Raw genomic sequence first — 14,874 nt, 5'->3', positions numbered from 1 at the left:
GTACCGGATCCTCAGACGCAGACGCGCTCGTCCCTGGAAGCCGCTTTTATTGTGCCCGCGCCCGCCCCGCCCGCACCGGCGGCCCCGGCTCCGCGGCGGGGTCCGGGTCCGGGTCCGGGTCCGTTCCCGGGGCAGCCGCGGGGGGGGCCCTCGGTGCCCGGGGGGGCCGTGCCCGGCGCTCACTGCTTGACCTGGCCCCCGTCGCCCTCGCTGACGAAGCGCTTCCGTCCCCTGCGGAGGAGGAGGATGAGGATGAGGAGGGGGTGAGGGCATGAAGGCCCCGCCGCCCCCCACCCCGCCGTGTCCCCGTACCTGGCGGGGCAGGCATCGCGCAGCGCCCTGGTGATGATGCCGCGCTGGAAGCAGAGCTCCACCAGCCGCTCCAGGAGCCCGTGGGCCAGGGGCACGTCCAGGCTGATGTCCCCCAGCTCCGCGTACACCCGCTGGAAGCCCTGGGGTCGGGGGCACACTGCAGGCGTCAGCCCTGGGACCCCTGCCCCGCACCCCCCGGCCCCCCTGAGGGTTGTCTCCGCGCTCACCCGGTTCATCTGGTCCAGCGTCACCAGCCCCGTCTCCCACAGCACCTTCAGCAGCGTCACCATCATCGTCACCGGCGCGTCCCCAGAGCCCTCCAGCACCATCACCACCGCCTGCAGGCAGCGGGCATCAGCAGGGCCATGGAGCCCCCCTCGTACCCCCAGCCCCCCCAGCCCCTCACCTCGTACACCAGCTCGTGGTGGAAGTGTGGCACCTCCAGCGCCCGCAGGCAGCGCTCGGCCTCCGACACCTCCCCGGAGAGCAGGTACTCCCGCAGCAGCAGGTTCATCTGGGGACAGAGACGGCTGCGGTGGGGACAGTGGGGACACAGCAGGGGCTTTGTGTGGGGACGGCTGGGAACGGGGTCCTGATGTGCGGGTGGCACTGAGGCAGCTGGGGGTGCTGCTGGTGTGGCAGAACAGACGCGGGGACACGAGCAGTGGATGCCACGGGGGTATGCAGGTCCAGAGGGGTGCGGTGGGGGACACGCAGGGCACGTCTGGAGGCATGGGCAGGGCTGAGGGGACGAAGCGCGGGGACATCCGCAGGGACGGGGCACGGGCAGGACCGGGGGACGCGCTGCGGGATGCCCGCGGGGCCGGCCACGCGCTGACCTCCTTGACCAGGTGCTTGACGGGGCGCTGGCCGCCCCCCACGCCCCAGACGTTGTCGAGCCGGTTGACGTCGCGCTTGATGCGCAGCAGGACGGCGGCGCGGTCGAGGGCGGCCCTGCGGAGGACGGGGTGAGGGCCGGGCGCGGGGCGGGCAGCGGGGGCCGGGGCGGCGCTTACCTGGCGTGCTCGCAGTCCACGCGCCCCTTGTAGCGCTCCAGGAAGTCCAGGGGCAGCGCGTGGTCGGCCACCGCCCGGGCGATGAACTGCCCCAGCATCTGGGGGCACGGTGTCAGCGCGTGGCCCGCCGCTGACCCGAGCATTGCCAGCGTGGCCGCGTTCCCCCCGGCACCCCCTGGCACTGCCGCCCCCTCCCCAGCACAGCCACCTCCCCTCACGGCAGCCCCGGCACGGCCGCGTCCCCGCGCCCGCTGACACCTGGGGGGCCTCGGGGGTGTCGAGGATGAGGTCGGGCAGGTCCTGCAGCATCTTGTCGAAGGCCCAGGCGATGTCCTCGGGGCTCACCACGCGGCCCACCAGGTCGGACAGCAGGCGGGACGTCAGCTCGCGGTGGCTGGCCTTGCCCTCCAGCGCCAGCGCCACCGCCAGCGAGGGCACCGCGTGCTTCTGGCTGCCCAGGTTCAGCCCCCGCAGCAGCGCCTGCGCCCAGCACGTTAACACCAACCCCGCGCACACCCCCCAGACCCTGCCCCTCCCCGGACCCTTCCCCACACCAGCCTGGCCCCTGCATCTCCCCTCCCCATTGCCAAGGCTCCCTGTCCCCTCCCCAAGGGACCCTGCCCCTTCCAAAGGGCTTCCACCAGCAAGGGACCCCCCTCCTCGCTCCAAGGGACCCTTCCCCTCCCGGGACCCTGCCCCAGACCAGCTGTCCCCATCCCCCTCACCAAGGGTCCCCTCTCCCCCTGCCCCGACGCACCATGACCTCGCTGGTGTCCCCGTGCTCAAAGTACTCCAGCACCATGGGCTGCACGTTCTTCTCCAGCTCGTCCTCCTCCAGCTCGGGCACCACGGTGGCATACACCGTGTCCCCCTGCGGGGACGGACGGACGTGGCTATCCGTGGGGTCCCAGTCGGCTGCCCGCAGTGGGGGCTGCCCCAGGCAGGGGCTCGGGGAGGGGGCCGGGGCTGTACCTGAGCCACCTCGTCATAGTTGGGGTCGCGGGCATCGGGCTCTTGGTAGCCGTACACCACGCCGGGGGCACCCCACACGCCCTTGCCCCCGGCACCACCTGCACCGGGCACAGGTAGGGCTCAGCCGTGGGGGGCACTGAGACCACCCGGGGGGGGGCTACCAGCAGGGCCAGCCGGGGGGGCTGGGAGGGAGCCCTGCCCCTTAGGGGATGGGGAGGGAGGAGGGGGAAAGCTCGTGGGGAGGTGATGGGGCATTGCGGGGCAGGGAGGATGCAGGGGGGAGTCCCAGCCCCATGGGGGGGTGACAGGGCTGTGCGGGGGTCCCAGCCCCGGGGGAAATGGAAGGGGGGGTCCCAGCCTCATTGGGGGGGGGGAAAGGGCAGCGTGGGGGTCCCAGCCCCGGAAGGAAATGGAGGGGGAATCCCAGCCCCACGGGGACGTGGCGGGGGGTCCCAGCCCGCCCCTCACCTTTCTTGGGCAGCCCGCGGCCCTTGCCCATGCGGGACTTGCGGTCGTGGGCCCTGCCCTTGGGGCTGCCGGGCTCGGGGCCGGGCTCGGCGCCCTCGGACAGCGACTCTCGGGCCGAGTCCCGGGACGAGGCGCGCCGCAGCCGCCGCTTGGCCTTGGCCTTGAGGCGCGCCTCGTGCAGCTGCTTCTCGCGGGGGGCCCAGGGCAGCGCCCCCCCGGCCCCCGGCAGCTCCTCGGCCCCGTCCTCCTCGGCGCCCGCCGGGCACGGGCCCTGCGCAGCACCGGCACCGTCACCGCGCGCCCCGTCGGGACCCGGCGCCCCCGCCCCGCCCCGCCCCGGTCCCGGTGCCGGTGCCGGTCTCGGTCCCGGTACTTGCCGTGGCGAAGGGGGCGCGGTCGGCGGCGCCCAGCTCGGCCGCGCTGGCGGCGGACATCGCGGCGGGGCCGGGCCCGAGGCGGCACCGGGACGGGGACCGGGACCGGGACCGGGATGGGGACGGGGACCGGGACGGGGAAGGGGCGCTGGGCTCGGCCCGACCCCGCCCCGCCCCGCCGCGCGGAGGAAGTGACCGGGGGCGGCGGCGGCGGCAGCATGATGGGAGCCGTAGTCCCGGCGGCACCGGGCGCGGGGAGCACCGGGGGGCCGGGAACCCCCGCACCGGGCACGGCGGCACCAAGGGGGGGGGGGAAAGAGACGAGACGCGGGGGCACGGAGGGATCCCGGGGGTGGGCAGCGGCGCGGTGCGGACCCCGACCCCCTCCTGGGGAACCCCCCCCGCACCCCGCACCGGCCCCGGGCAGCACCGGGCGAGCACGGCCAGAGCCGCACCGGGCTTGGGGGAGCCCCTCGGGCACAGCGGGACCGGGACCGGGCCCAGCACACAGCGGGTGACCCCACCGGACACCCCCACGGGCACGGGGAGGATCCCACAGCCAGGGCAGGGGCTGCCCCCCCCGGGCGCTCCCACGGGACCCCCCCCCCCACGGGGAAGGGGACAGAGGCCCGGAGCCCGGCTCTGCCCCGCGGGCACTTTATTGCTGCTCAGCCCTCGGGGCTCTTGGCCATGCAGGGCAGGCCGGGCACACGCCAGCGCCGGGCCCTGCGCAGCCGCAGCGACAGCCACTGCTGCTGGCTGCCCACCAGGTACGACTCGGGGGGGGCGCGCGGCCGGCAGGGAGCCTCGCTGCTGGGGGAGGCCGGGGGGGGCCCCGCTGTGACCCCTGGCGCCTCCAGGGTCTCCAGGCTGTGCAGGCTGCTCGTGCCCAGCTCCTGCGTGCGGGCACCGTTGTTGGAGCCTGGATGGGGAGAGGAGAGGGGGTCACAGGAGGGATGGGTCCTGCCCTGTGCCCCCCATCCCGAGCTCCCCAACACCAGGAGGGGTGAGGAGCCCGAGCCAGGCACCACGGGAGCTGCAGGCTGGTGATGGGGGCTCCATCCCCATCCCCATCCCCATCCCCATCCCCATCCCCATCCCCATCCCCATCCCCATCCCCATCCCCATCCCCATCCCCATCCCCATCCCCATCCCCATCCCCATCCCCATCCCCATCCCATCCCCATCCCATCCCCATCCCATCCCCGTCCCCACTCACAGCACTGGCGCAGGGAGGGCCAGGGGTGGGAGGCCAGGTAGGCCTTGCCGCTGGGCTGCTGCAGCAGGCAGAGGATGGCGCTGTCCATCTGCTGGAAGACACGCAGGGACAGCAGCGACTGCCGGGTCTCGGGCGCCAGCCCGTAGTGCTCCGACTGCACCAGGTCCCGCACCAGCGCGAAGTCCTGCTGCAGCTGCAGGGCGCCCTGCAGGCTGTGCACCGCGCCTCAGCCTGGGCGCCCCCGGCCCCTGCCCCTGCCCGGCCGTGGCCCCGCCGCCCCCTCACCTGAACTTGATCTTCCGAGCCAGGATGTGATCCATCCAAGCCTCCACGAAGGCCGTCGTGACCCGGGCCAGGGTGGGCACCTGGGAGTCGCGGGGCAGCAGCTGGGCCCCCTGCAGGACCTGGCCCAGCACCGTCTGAGCCGCTGCCGCCGCGTACTCGCTGGGGGAGCTGGGCAGCTCTGTGGGGACGGGGACCCGGTCAGCCCCGCGGCCCTGCACGGGATGCGGGGGGGGTCAGGGTGCCTGCCACCCACCGGCTCGGAGGCTGACCCGCCAGTGCTTGCCCAGCGGCATGGTCTGGTCAAAGATCTCGGCCGACATCCGCTTACAGTCAGTGGAGAACATCCTCAGCACGTCCCCCGCGAATTGCTGGGGAGCAGAGCGAGGGGAGCTGGGGCTGTGCAGCCTGGCACCCTGCCGTGCCAAACCGCTCCCTCCCCGCTGCGGGACCTCTCCCGACACACTGCACGGCTCGGTGCGTGGCAGCTGCTGGCAGCCAGGGCTGTGGCAGTGGCACACGAGCCGCTGGCAGTGCTCAGCCCTACCTGGATGCTGGCAGCCATGGAGCGGATCTGCTGGCACAGCCACAGCTCCTGGTGGGACCGGAGCCGCTGGTGGGGTGCGAGGTGCTGGAGGCTGTCCCCGGGCTCTGGGAAGGCTGCACCCACCAGCAGCACCAGTGCATCCGTCTCAGCCTTCAGCAGCTGCAGGCGGCAGAGGGAAGAGGAGTGACCCAAATCCTGCCCCCAGCCCTGCAGTGGGGCTGAGCCCCCTGTGCCCCCACCCCGGCCCTGCCCTCACCTGCAGGTCTCCCTGGGTGACGAGCAGGAACTGATGCAGGGACCAGGACGCCAGGAACTGGAAGGCCTTGCCCATCAGCCAGGAGCAGGAGGCCTGCACCGTGGCCAGGCACCGGCCCAGCAGCTGCAGGCGCAGGCAGGGCGAGCCGGGGGGGCTGCCTGGGGGCAGACAGAGCGGCGGGGACGTTGTGGTGGCTGCGGTGACACCGCACCTAGCAGGAGCTCAGCACAGCAGGGCCAGCAGAGGGACTGTCCCTGTCCCCAGACCATGACAAGGTGCCACTCACCCTCCGGTGTGGGCGGCAGGTGCCGCAGGGCGAAGGCCAGGGCTGGGTAGAGCTGCTGCAGGAGCCGGGCGGTGCTGCTCTGCGCCGCTCCCCCCGACGGCCCCGGCACTGCTGAGCACCGGTCACACAGCCCCGAGCCCAGCGCCCGGGTGAAATCTGTGAGGGGGACACAGGGTGAGCGGTGCTGGGCCCCAGGCAGGGCCCCCCCGGCCACCCCGCACCCCGTACCTCGCTCCCAGGTGCGCAGGACTCCCTGGCACAGCAGGCGCAGGCAGAGCTGCTCCAGCTCCTCCTGGCACTCCGGGGGGACGCAGGCTGCAGGGGGACAGCGCTGAGGGACGCCCTGCAGGACCCTTAGCCCCCGGTGCAGGGCTGGGGGTCTCCCGGAGGCGGCCACTCCGCAGGGACCCTGGGCGAGTGCCTGGTGCAGCTCCTGCGTGCTGCCGGGGGTCCATCCTGCCCTGAGGTCCAGCAGCTCCAGGCGCAGGCCCAGCGCGGCGCTGGTGGCGTCCCAGAAGAGGGGGAGGTACCGGGCGTACAGGGCCTCGGCCGCTGCCGTGTGGGACGCGTCCAGCCAGCGCACCGACTTCCAGCCCGGGGAGCCCGGCCGCAGGGCCGTGCACGGGGGCACGGGGCTCCCCGCCTCGCTGAGCACGTGGCGCCAGAGGCTGTCAGCGGAGGCCACCAGCACCTCCAGGATGGGGCCAACGAGCTCCCTGTCCTCCACGCACAGCGCCCGCAGCTCCTCGGGGAGGTTCCGCAGCACTCCCCGGCCCGAAGGCCCCACGTCCTGCGCTGTGACGGGGCAACCAGCCGGAGGCCAAAGCGCGGCGTCCCCTGCCCCGTGCTGCAGGAGCTGCCCGAGCCGCTTGGCCGCCAGCCGGCCACGCTCAGCCGCCAGCAGCGCCAGCACCCTGTGCAGGGGGAAGGCGCGGGGCAGCCCCTTTGCCGCGCAGCCCGGGACGGAGCCCAGCTCGGGGTCCAGGTCGCCCAGCACGCGGTTGTAGATCTCCAGCCCTTGGAAGAGGTCGGCGACCACCGCCGGGGGGACACCCGGGGGTCCGACCCTCGCCATGCCCCGCAGCTCCTCCTCGACCCGTTCCTCCAGCAGCCGCGCCGCCTGCAGCGCCAGCAGCCCCAGCGCCCGCCGCATGTGCACCACCGCCTCGTGCCTTCGCAGCAGCAGCGGCCGCAGCCAGGCCTCGCCGCGCACCCGCCGCTGCAGCGCGCTCCAGTGCCCGGCGTGCGCCCGCAGCTCCTCGCACAGCCCCCGCAGCGGCCAGGCCGTCCCCGGGAGCAGCCGTCGGAGGAAGGCGGAGGCGGCGTGCAGGCGGCGGCAGTACTCGCGGGCCAGGCGCAGGAGGTGGCGGTGCCGCAGCAGCGCCTGCAGGGTGGCGCCGCGCTCGGCCACGCGCGGGTGCAGCGGGTGGAAGGAGAAGGCGTCGGCGGGCTCGTGCCGCACGTGGCCGCGGAAGGTCTCGGTGCGGGGGTCCTCCCAGGCGCGGAAGGCGCGGCCCAGCCCCGCCAGGCTCCGCTCCAGCCCCGGCAGCGCCTCGGGGCGCTCCTCCGCGTCCCCGTCCGGGGCGGCCGGGCCGGCCGGGGGGGGCAGCAGGCGCCGCAGGCCGGGCCCGACGCAGCTCCGCAGCATGGCCTCCGCCTTGCGCAGCGAGCGGGACAGGCCGCCCCGGGGACCGCCGCCTGCGGGGACAGGGACGGGAACGGGACCGGGACCGGGGCTGGCACCGGGAGCGGCACCGGCACCGAGCCGGGCGCGGGGCGGGGAGGAGGCGGGGCGGCGGCGCTCACCTGGCTCCGCGGGCGGGCGGGGCGGGGCGGCGAGAGGCGGCAGCAGCGGCGGCAGAAGCGGGGGCAGCGCGGGCAGGGCCGGCGGGGGGGGCACCGGGGGGGGCACCGGGACGGGCACCGGGCGGGCGGCGGGCGGCAGCTGCGGGCGGGGGGCGGTCAGCAGGGGGCGGGGCTACAGACGCGCGCCCCGCCCCGCCCGCCGCCGCCGCCAATCGGCGCCCGCCGAGCCGGGAAGCCACGCCCCCTCGCGGGGAGGGGCCACGTGACGCCCCGCGGGCGGGCGGCGTTGCCAAGGAGACGCCGAAAGCGGGGCCGGGCCCGGGGCCGCCGCCAGGCCGCGACCTCAGGGCCGGGCCGGGCCGCAGCACGGCGCCGCCTCCCCCCGGTAGCTCGGGCCCGGCACCGGCACGGCCCTGCCCCGCTGCGCCGGCCCCAGAGCCCCCCAGCCCGCCCGGCCGGTCCCCAACTGACGCCCCCGCAGCCGGCAGGGAGCGGGGCCGGGCGCCATGGGCAGAGATGCGCGCCCCGGCCCGGCCCCGTCCCGGCCGCCCGGTCCCCGCGGGGCCTCACCTGCCCGCAGCTCCTCCCGGGCCGTCCGTCCTGCATGCTGGGCCGGGCGCGGGCACGGCTCCGGGCACGGCTCCGGGCACGGGCGGCCGCCGCCGGCAGGAAATGAGCTTAGCGGCCCTGAGCCCCGCTAATCCGGGCAGGGCAGCGGGCAGGGCCAGCCGGCACACAGCGCCCGCCCCCGCCTGCCGGCAGGGCTGCGGGGGGGCCCGGCGGTGTCCCGGGAGGGGCTGCGGCGCCCACGGTGCGACCCCCGGGGACAGCGCTCGGAGCCGCGGGACCCCCCGGAGATCTCCCCCCCCCCCCCCCGGGGCCGGGAGCTGCCGCTTGAGCCCTGCGGGCCGCCGTCCTGCCCTCACCCGACATGGCGGCCGCGGCCTCACGCCCCGCCCGCGCCCCGCTTCCGGCTCGCGCCCAGCGGGAGCTTCCGCGGTCCGGCGGCGGGCACCGGGAGCGGCGGGGCCGGGCCGGGCCGGGCCATGCGGGGCGCGGGCGGGACGGGGCCCGGGGCCGCCCTCGCCGCCTGCCCCTGGGGCTGCGTGCTCGGTGCCGGCGGCTGGAGCGGCGGTACGGGGCTGGGGGGGGCGCGGGGCGGGGTCCCGGGGGTGGGGAGGGGCAGGACCGGGTCCGCCCCCCCCCCCCTCCCGTCCCCGCCGCGTTTCGGTTTCGGTTCCGCCGGCGGCTGAGCGCTGCCCCCCCCCCGCAGTGCCCCCGTGCCCCCTGCACTTCCTGCGCGGTGCCGCCGAGGCCGAGCGGAGGATGCGGCAGGTGCAGGTAGGGGAGGGCGGGGGGGGGGGCACCGGGAGCCCCGGGGCAGTGCCCCCGGTGTGTGCGGGGCGGCCGCGGCACCTCCCGTCCCGCCCTTAGGCTGCCTGCCCCCCGCTGCACCGCACGGCGCCGGGACGAGGCCCCGCGGAGCCGCTGCCAGGTGAGGGCGGGGGGGGCTCGGCCCCTGGGACCCCGGGGGTGGGGGGGGGGGCTGGGAGCGTCCCGGGGCTCTGCCGCCCCCCGGTCTGTCCCGGCGGTGCCCGGCGAACCCCGGCACCGGGGCGAAGCGCTGGAGGAGCGGGCAGCGGCTGCCACCCCCCGCCAGGCACGGGGGAGGACCCGCCCCGTCCCGTCCCCTCCCCTCCCGTCCCGTCCCGTCCCGGGGCTGGGCTCTCCCCCGCAGCGCCGCTCCCGTTATCGTTATCGGAGCGTGGCCTTCAGCAGCCGGCAGCTCCCCCGCCCGCGGGGCCGTTTGCTGCTGCTTCGGTGCCGGGGGTGGGAGGAGAGGGAGGCGGGATGGGGCCGCTCATACCGGGGCTGCGGGGGGCACGGCCGCGGGGAGCTGTGGGCAGCCCCTCGCCCTGCACAGGCCAGGGCCTCTCCTGCCCCAGCCAGCCGGAGTCCAGCGAGGAGGAGGAGGAGGAGGAGGAGGATGAGGAGTGGCTGGACTGCGCCCAGGGCTACGGCAGCCCCGGCTTCCATTTCCACGGCACCAACAACCCCGTCCTGCGCGGGGCGCCGCTGCCTGCGTACCCCGTTCCCAACTTTCTGAACCTGGGCGTGCACGGCCTGAACACGTCCTGGAGGCACCAGGTCACGGCGGAGGTGAGTGCCCTCGGCCACACGCGCTGCTCCTCCTCCCCGAGGTGCCCCCACTGCCAGCGTGACCCGTCCCTGCCATGCCGTGCCCTCTGGTCCCTTTGCCTCCTGGCTGCAGCAAGGCTCAGCTCTCATAGCCCCTCCTGCGATCCCCGCGTTGGCTCCGGCTCTGCCTGGCTGCCCCGATGGCCCCTTTGGGCTCAGGCTTGTTGCGGCTGAGCCGTGTCTTAGCTCCTGTGTGAGCTGCAGCTGCTGCAGCTTCCTGCCCGCAATCCCCTCCCGAATACATGGCTCCCCCCCCCAAATCCCTGCAGCTCCATGGTGTCCCCGTCAGCCCTGCAACAGCTCCCAACAAGCGTGGGGGCAGCCGAGGCGCCGCTGCCTGCACCTCCCAGCCCTGTCCCGGCTGGGGCGCGGTGTCGGGGGCTCACGTTTGGTCACTGACACCTCCCTGCCCCCAGGAAGCAGAGAAGAACGCAAAGGAGCTGGTGGCAGAGGAGGAGCGAATGAAGAAGAAAGCGGAGAAAAAGAAATTGAAGAAGAAGGTGGGTGTGTGCTGCTGTGGGGTTCTCACGGCCTGCCTGGATCAAGGTCTCTGCCGTCTGAGCCCTGCTGATAGCCCCGGGGGGAGGCGTCTCCTGGAGGCTGGAGCTTGCTTACACTCCTTGCCTGCAGCACGCTGGGCAGAGCTGCGCCGCGGGTCAGCTCTGGGTTTGGGCAGCTTTGGGCTGCTGCCAACTCGTGGCTTTATCTCTGCTCTTCAGAAGCAGAAGGACAGGAAGAAGCAGGAAAAGTTAAAACAAGAGCTAAAAAGCAAGCAGGAGGCTGAGTCGGTGAGTGGCCGTGCACCTTTCTCTCCCCCTGGCAGCCTCATTCCCTGCTCATCCTGGGGCGTGGTGCTGGGCTCTCCGGCAGCCTCCGTGCGGCGCCTCCGAGGGCTCCCACAGAGCTCGGGACGTGCAGAGCTGGGGCTGCGAGAGCTGCGGGGGGCACAGCCCTGCCTGCAGCTGCCCTCCTGCTCCCGTTCTCTCTCTGCAGAATGCCTCGTCTCTGAACAGCGCTGCTCCCGGCGAGGCTGATGGTGCTGAGGAGGAGAAGGGCTGCTCAGCCTCCAGCCCCTCTCAGAGCCTCGGGGATGATGCGGAGGAGGGAGCGGGGGACCAGGGCGGTAGCGTGGAGGCGGTAGAGGTGAGGTGCTGCGGCCCTGGGCTGTGCTGCCTGCCAGCCGGGGTCAGCCCCGCGCGGTGCCTGCTGCCCTCCCTGACTGCTGCCTGCCGTGTACGGCTCTGACCCCTCTTATCTTCTAGGACGAGCTGGATTTGAGCTGCACCTTTGTCTTCAAAGCTCGGCAGAAAGCAGGCGTGAAGCTGCAAGTGCCTGAGAAGGAGAAACCGACCCAACCCGGTGCTGTAGAGCCCAACAAGGGGCCGCAGGAGACAGTGAGTTGGGTCCCACAACCCCAGAGGGGCCGTGCGGGCAGGAGCACGCTGCCGGGGGGCTGGCGGGTCTGCAGGACCCCTGCCCACGAGGGGCCTCGGGCAGGGGAGTTCCCTGGGCAGTTCCTGGGAAGGGAGGGGGAGCCAGGGCAGCCGTGGGCAGTGGTGCTGCTGCTGCTGGTCCCAGGGCTGGGCACCGGCATTCCTGGTGCTCGGGGGGCGTCCAGAGCTCCTTTGGGCTGGGGCCTCCTGAGCACCTTGACAGCAGCTGCAGGAACCTGGTAACGGACACGTGGGAGCCGTAAGTACCCTCGGCACTGACTCGCCCTGGCCTCTCTTCACAGCCTGCGGCTGGCCCAGCTCCTGAATTAGAGCTGGGACCGTGTGTGGGCAGAGGGAGCCCCCCAGTCACCAAGGGGCTGGCGCAGCACAGGGGTCCCAGGGCTGTGCTGTCTGCCTGGGTGGTGGCAGGGACAGTGCCCACCCCAGTGCTGTAGGCTGGGAGCCATGGCAGCTCCTCCTCAGCCTCTCCCAGCTCTTTGGAGCTGGCTGCGCTGTGCTGGCGGGGGTGTGGGTGCCCCTGTCCTCTGCCCAGCCCCACGAGCTGGGGCACAGCGGGGACAGGCAGCTCTCCTGGGCCATCTGCCTCAGCCCCTGTGCTGGGGCAGGAGCCCTCACCCCTGCTGCCGTACTTGGCTGCTCCACAGGCACCTGAGCCCCCGCTGCCGTGCTTGGCTGCCCCACAGGCGCCTGAGCCTGTGCCCCTGGACACAAGCATGGTGGAGCAGAGCCTGGTTCTTGCAGGTCAGTGCCTCCCTGGGCAGCGAGAGCCAGAGGGTGGGCACGTGGCAGCTCTGCCCTGCTTTGTCCAGGCTCTGCGGGCAGCTTTGCCCCAGGAGGGTTGCTCTGGGTGTGCACCCTCGTGCTTCTCACTGCCTGTGGGTCTGCGTGGCACCGGGCTGTCTCGAGGCACCTTTCCCACGTGATGGGGTGAAGGCGAAGCCGCTGCCACCTCCCCTCTGTGGCCCTGCCCGTCCCCAGCAGACACACGTGTCCCCGCCGCGTGCCGGGACACCGCTCTGCTCCCCCCGCTGGGCTGCCCGGCTCCCTCGGGGGTTGGCAGCGGGCAATGCTCTCCCTGCAGGCCACGGCAACGAGGCCGCCCAGAAGGGCTACTACGAGGAGGCAGTGCAGGCCTTCACCGAGGCCGTGAAGCTGAACCCCAGGGAGCACCGGTGAGCACGGGGCTGGGCGCTGCGGGGGCACCGAGCTCCGGGTCCCAGCTGGCGTGCCCAGAGCCTGCAGCCAGGACCCTGCTCTGCCCCCAGGCTCTTCGGGAACCGCTCGTACTGCTACGAGAAGCTCCAGCAATACGAGGAGGCCCTCAGGGATGCGCAGATGTCCCTCAGCCTCCAGCCCAACTGGCCCAAAGGTTTCTTCCGCAAGGGCAAAGCCCTGCGGGGGCTGAAGGTACCGGGGCGGGCAGGGGGCTGCAGGTGCTTGGCGGAGCCCTGCAGGGGGGGCGGAGGCAGCGTGTCCCTGCGGACAGGAGCTCAGCCCCTCTCCCTGCTTGGCCCCAGCGCTACGCCGAGGCCGTTAGGACCTTTGAGGAGCTGCTGCGGCTGGACGGGGCCCACCCTGACGCGGCCGCCCAGCTGCAGGCCTGCCGGGCGCTGCTGCAGGTGAGCCCCGGCCCTGCCGTGCTGCTGGCCCCAGCACCACCCCGCGGGGCTGACCCCTCTCCCCTCCGCAGCAGAGCAGCGCCCACACAGCTGATGGCCCCGGGGGTGTCCCCGTGCTGTCCCTGCTGGAAGATGGGGAGTCACCGCTGCCCGGTAAGGGGCTCTGCTCCAGCAGCAGTTCTGCCTCGGGGATGGTGTGGGGGGGCCCTGGGTGCGGTGGAGGTGGATGGGAACGGGGGCTGCAGGGGCTGGGCTGGCCCCCAGCCCTCAGTGTGTTGAGCCCCGGGTGCCTCTCACCAGAGGAGTGGGTGAACGGGAGCTGCAGCGACACCGACATGAGTGGCTTTGTGACTGTGGTGAAATCGAGGAGCCACTCGAAAAGCCGGGCCCGGGCCACAGCTGCAGCGAGCACCAAGCAGCAGCAGCAGCAGCAACAGCTGCCTCCGCATCATCCTGCCAGGTAGGGCCAAGGGGCTGGGGGGGGAGATGGGGCTGGCGGGGACGGCAGCCTGGGACCCCAGGGAAGGTGCCCGGTGCTTCCTGGGGGCAGCGGGAGGGCCGGGCGAAGCATGGTGCTGCCACGGAGCTGGGGTGCTGGGGAGCCCTCCAGGTGTGGGCAGTGCCGGTGATGGTGGTGCGGTTTGGCAGGGACTGCTACCCTCTGTGGGTTGGGAACATCACCTCCAGGATCACCGAGAAGGTGCTGCGGGACTGCTTCAGCCGGTGAGCCTTTCTCCCCGCGCCTGCCCTGCTCCGTGTCACCATCCCGGGGCCAGGACCCTGCACCCACGGTGCCCCGCCAGCCCCCTGCCCACCCTGTCCGGTGGGACCGACTCACTTGGGCCCCTGGTCCCCGTGCTCCTGCCCTGTGGGAGCGAGCCCTGCGCTGCGCTGGCACATCCCGGCCCCATCCCTGCTGTGTTTTGCCTTCCCTGTGGGGAGCGTTGGTGCGGGCTGTCCGTGGGGCAGGCTCCTGAGACTCCACCACGCAGGTTTGGGAAGATCCAGTCCATCCGGATGCTCCCAGGCAAGCACTGTGCCTTCATCAACTTCAAGCAGAAGACAGCGGCAGAGGCAGCCTACGAGGAAATGCTGGTGAGCACCGGGCCGGGGGGACCCACGGCCCCTCCTGGGCCCTGCACCCAACGGGGCTGCAGCAGCACCGATGTCTCTCCCTCGCCAGGACGCTGACCTGGAGGGAAGCAGGCTGGTGCTGCAGCTCAAGCACCCCTCCCACGCCACGCCGAGCCCCTGGCAGCGCCCCTAGGCCTGCTGCGAGGGGGGTGCCCTCCCCGGGGGGCTCCTGTAGCCAGCAAACCTCGACAGCTCACGGGGAGCAGAGCCAGGCCCCCTGAGGTGGGACGCTGCCCCCTGTACACTGGGACCCCGTCCAGGGGCTGGCCCCACCGGACTGCAGCCCCAGCACCACCCAGCTCCGCGGCACCCAGCCTCGCACCCTGGGGAGCCAGCGGGACCCCTCCCGGCAGGGCTGTGGCCGCGGGGCTGTGACCTCTTGGGATGTTTTCCCCCAGGAGCCGAGGAGTGAGCACAGCTGGGTTTGGGCGCTCCCTGCTCTGGTTTCAGCCCCAGCCTGGCGCTTTGTGCCCCCCATCCTGCAGCAGCAGCTCCTGGCTGTGCGCTGAGCGCTCGGAGCTGGTCCCCAGCCCTGGGAGGAGCCGGGGGCACCCTGCAGGGTGCCTTCCCCGGGCCTCAGCGGGCTGGGGGGCCCTGCCCACCCCCTCTCTCCCTCTGCAGCAGCAGCCCCGGCCCCTGTCCCGGTGCTGCCGTGTGCTGGGCTTGTTCCCAGCCCAGGGCCCTACCTCCTGCCACCCAGCATGACTGTGCCTTGGGGGCTTGCCCCCCCCAATGGGCTCTTGGGCCCAGGGCCCGTGCTGCCCCGGGGGCTGCCCACGGAGCTCCCTGTGCCCAGGGGCCCTGCACGCAGCAGGGCTGGGCCCTGCCCCACAGCAGCAGACACTGCCTTCAGGGATTTGTACCTGCTTTGGGTTTCTTAATAAAACCAAGAGCCAGACGTGTGCCTGTGCCGCTCCTTCTCCTGCCCTG

At 73.5% G+C, this 14,874-nt stretch overlaps 3 protein-coding genes across 9 annotated transcripts; 1 reads left to right on the top strand and 2 right to left on the bottom strand.

Annotated features, from left to right (window-relative positions):
- Window positions 1-30: 30 nt before the first annotated feature.
- On the bottom strand, window positions 31-3,310 carry LOC311435432 (programmed cell death protein 4-like). The gene is made up of 11 exons (XM_084516381.1): window positions 3,146-3,310; window positions 2,769-3,039; window positions 2,301-2,398; window positions 2,086-2,199; window positions 1,587-1,808; window positions 1,329-1,426; window positions 1,152-1,266; window positions 719-826; window positions 540-650; window positions 313-452; window positions 31-231 (listed from the first exon to the last, which is right to left on the bottom strand). The coding sequence occupies exons 1-11, from the start codon at window positions 3,200-3,202 to the stop codon at window positions 180-182; spliced, it is 1,386 nt and encodes a 461-aa protein (XP_084372507.1). The 5' UTR covers window positions 3,203-3,310; the 3' UTR covers window positions 31-179.
- Window positions 3,311-3,778: 468 nt separating this feature from the next.
- On the bottom strand, window positions 3,779-8,284 carry CCDC142 (coiled-coil domain containing 142). 4 transcript variants are annotated; one of them, XM_084516356.1, is made up of 10 exons: window positions 8,109-8,284; window positions 7,539-7,677; window positions 5,961-7,430; window positions 5,733-5,888; window positions 5,447-5,604; window positions 5,191-5,349; window positions 4,900-5,014; window positions 4,647-4,824; window positions 4,362-4,566; window positions 3,779-4,064 (listed from the first exon to the last, which is right to left on the bottom strand). In XM_084516356.1, exons 1-10 carry the CDS (start codon window positions 8,142-8,144, stop codon window positions 3,801-3,803), a joined length of 2,880 nt encoding a protein of 959 aa, XP_084372482.1. In that variant the 5' UTR covers window positions 8,145-8,284; the 3' UTR covers window positions 3,779-3,800. The 4 variants fall into 4 exon arrangements, with proteins under 4 accessions (XP_084372482.1, XP_084372480.1, XP_084372479.1 ...); XM_084516354.1 differs by having other exon boundaries at window positions 4,362-4,573; window positions 5,961-7,677; XM_084516353.1 differs by having other exon boundaries at window positions 5,961-7,677.
- On the top strand, window positions 8,211-14,842 carry TTC31 (tetratricopeptide repeat domain 31; the record flags this gene model as incomplete). Of its 4 annotated transcripts, none has more annotated exons than XM_084516370.1 (17): window positions 8,211-8,349; window positions 8,812-8,879; window positions 8,973-9,033; window positions 9,463-9,698; window positions 10,154-10,237; window positions 10,457-10,525; window positions 10,731-10,880; window positions 11,000-11,131; window positions 11,836-11,932; window positions 12,273-12,363; window positions 12,457-12,598; window positions 12,709-12,810; window positions 12,882-12,963; window positions 13,111-13,270; window positions 13,459-13,533; window positions 13,803-13,905; window positions 13,994-14,842. In XM_084516370.1, 17 exons carry the CDS (start codon window positions 8,211-8,213, stop codon window positions 14,075-14,077), a joined length of 1,875 nt encoding a protein of 624 aa, XP_084372496.1. In that variant the 3' UTR covers window positions 14,078-14,842. The 4 variants fall into 4 exon arrangements, with proteins under 4 accessions (XP_084372496.1, XP_084372494.1, XP_084372493.1 ...); XM_084516368.1 differs by lacking the exon at window positions 8,211-8,349 and adding an exon at window positions 8,386-8,672 and having other exon boundaries at window positions 9,446-9,698; window positions 12,885-12,963; XM_084516367.1 differs by lacking the exon at window positions 8,211-8,349 and adding an exon at window positions 8,388-8,672 and having other exon boundaries at window positions 9,446-9,698.
- Window positions 14,843-14,874: the final 32 nt, after the last annotated feature.

Source organism: Aythya ferina (genome assembly GCF_964211825.1).
Source record: "Aythya ferina genome assembly, chromosome: 4".
NCBI classification, from domain to species: Eukaryota; Metazoa; Chordata; class Aves; order Anseriformes; family Anatidae; genus Aythya; species Aythya ferina.
The sequence above is the reverse complement of the archived record's forward strand: the minus strand, read 5'-3'. Positions and strand labels throughout refer to the sequence as shown.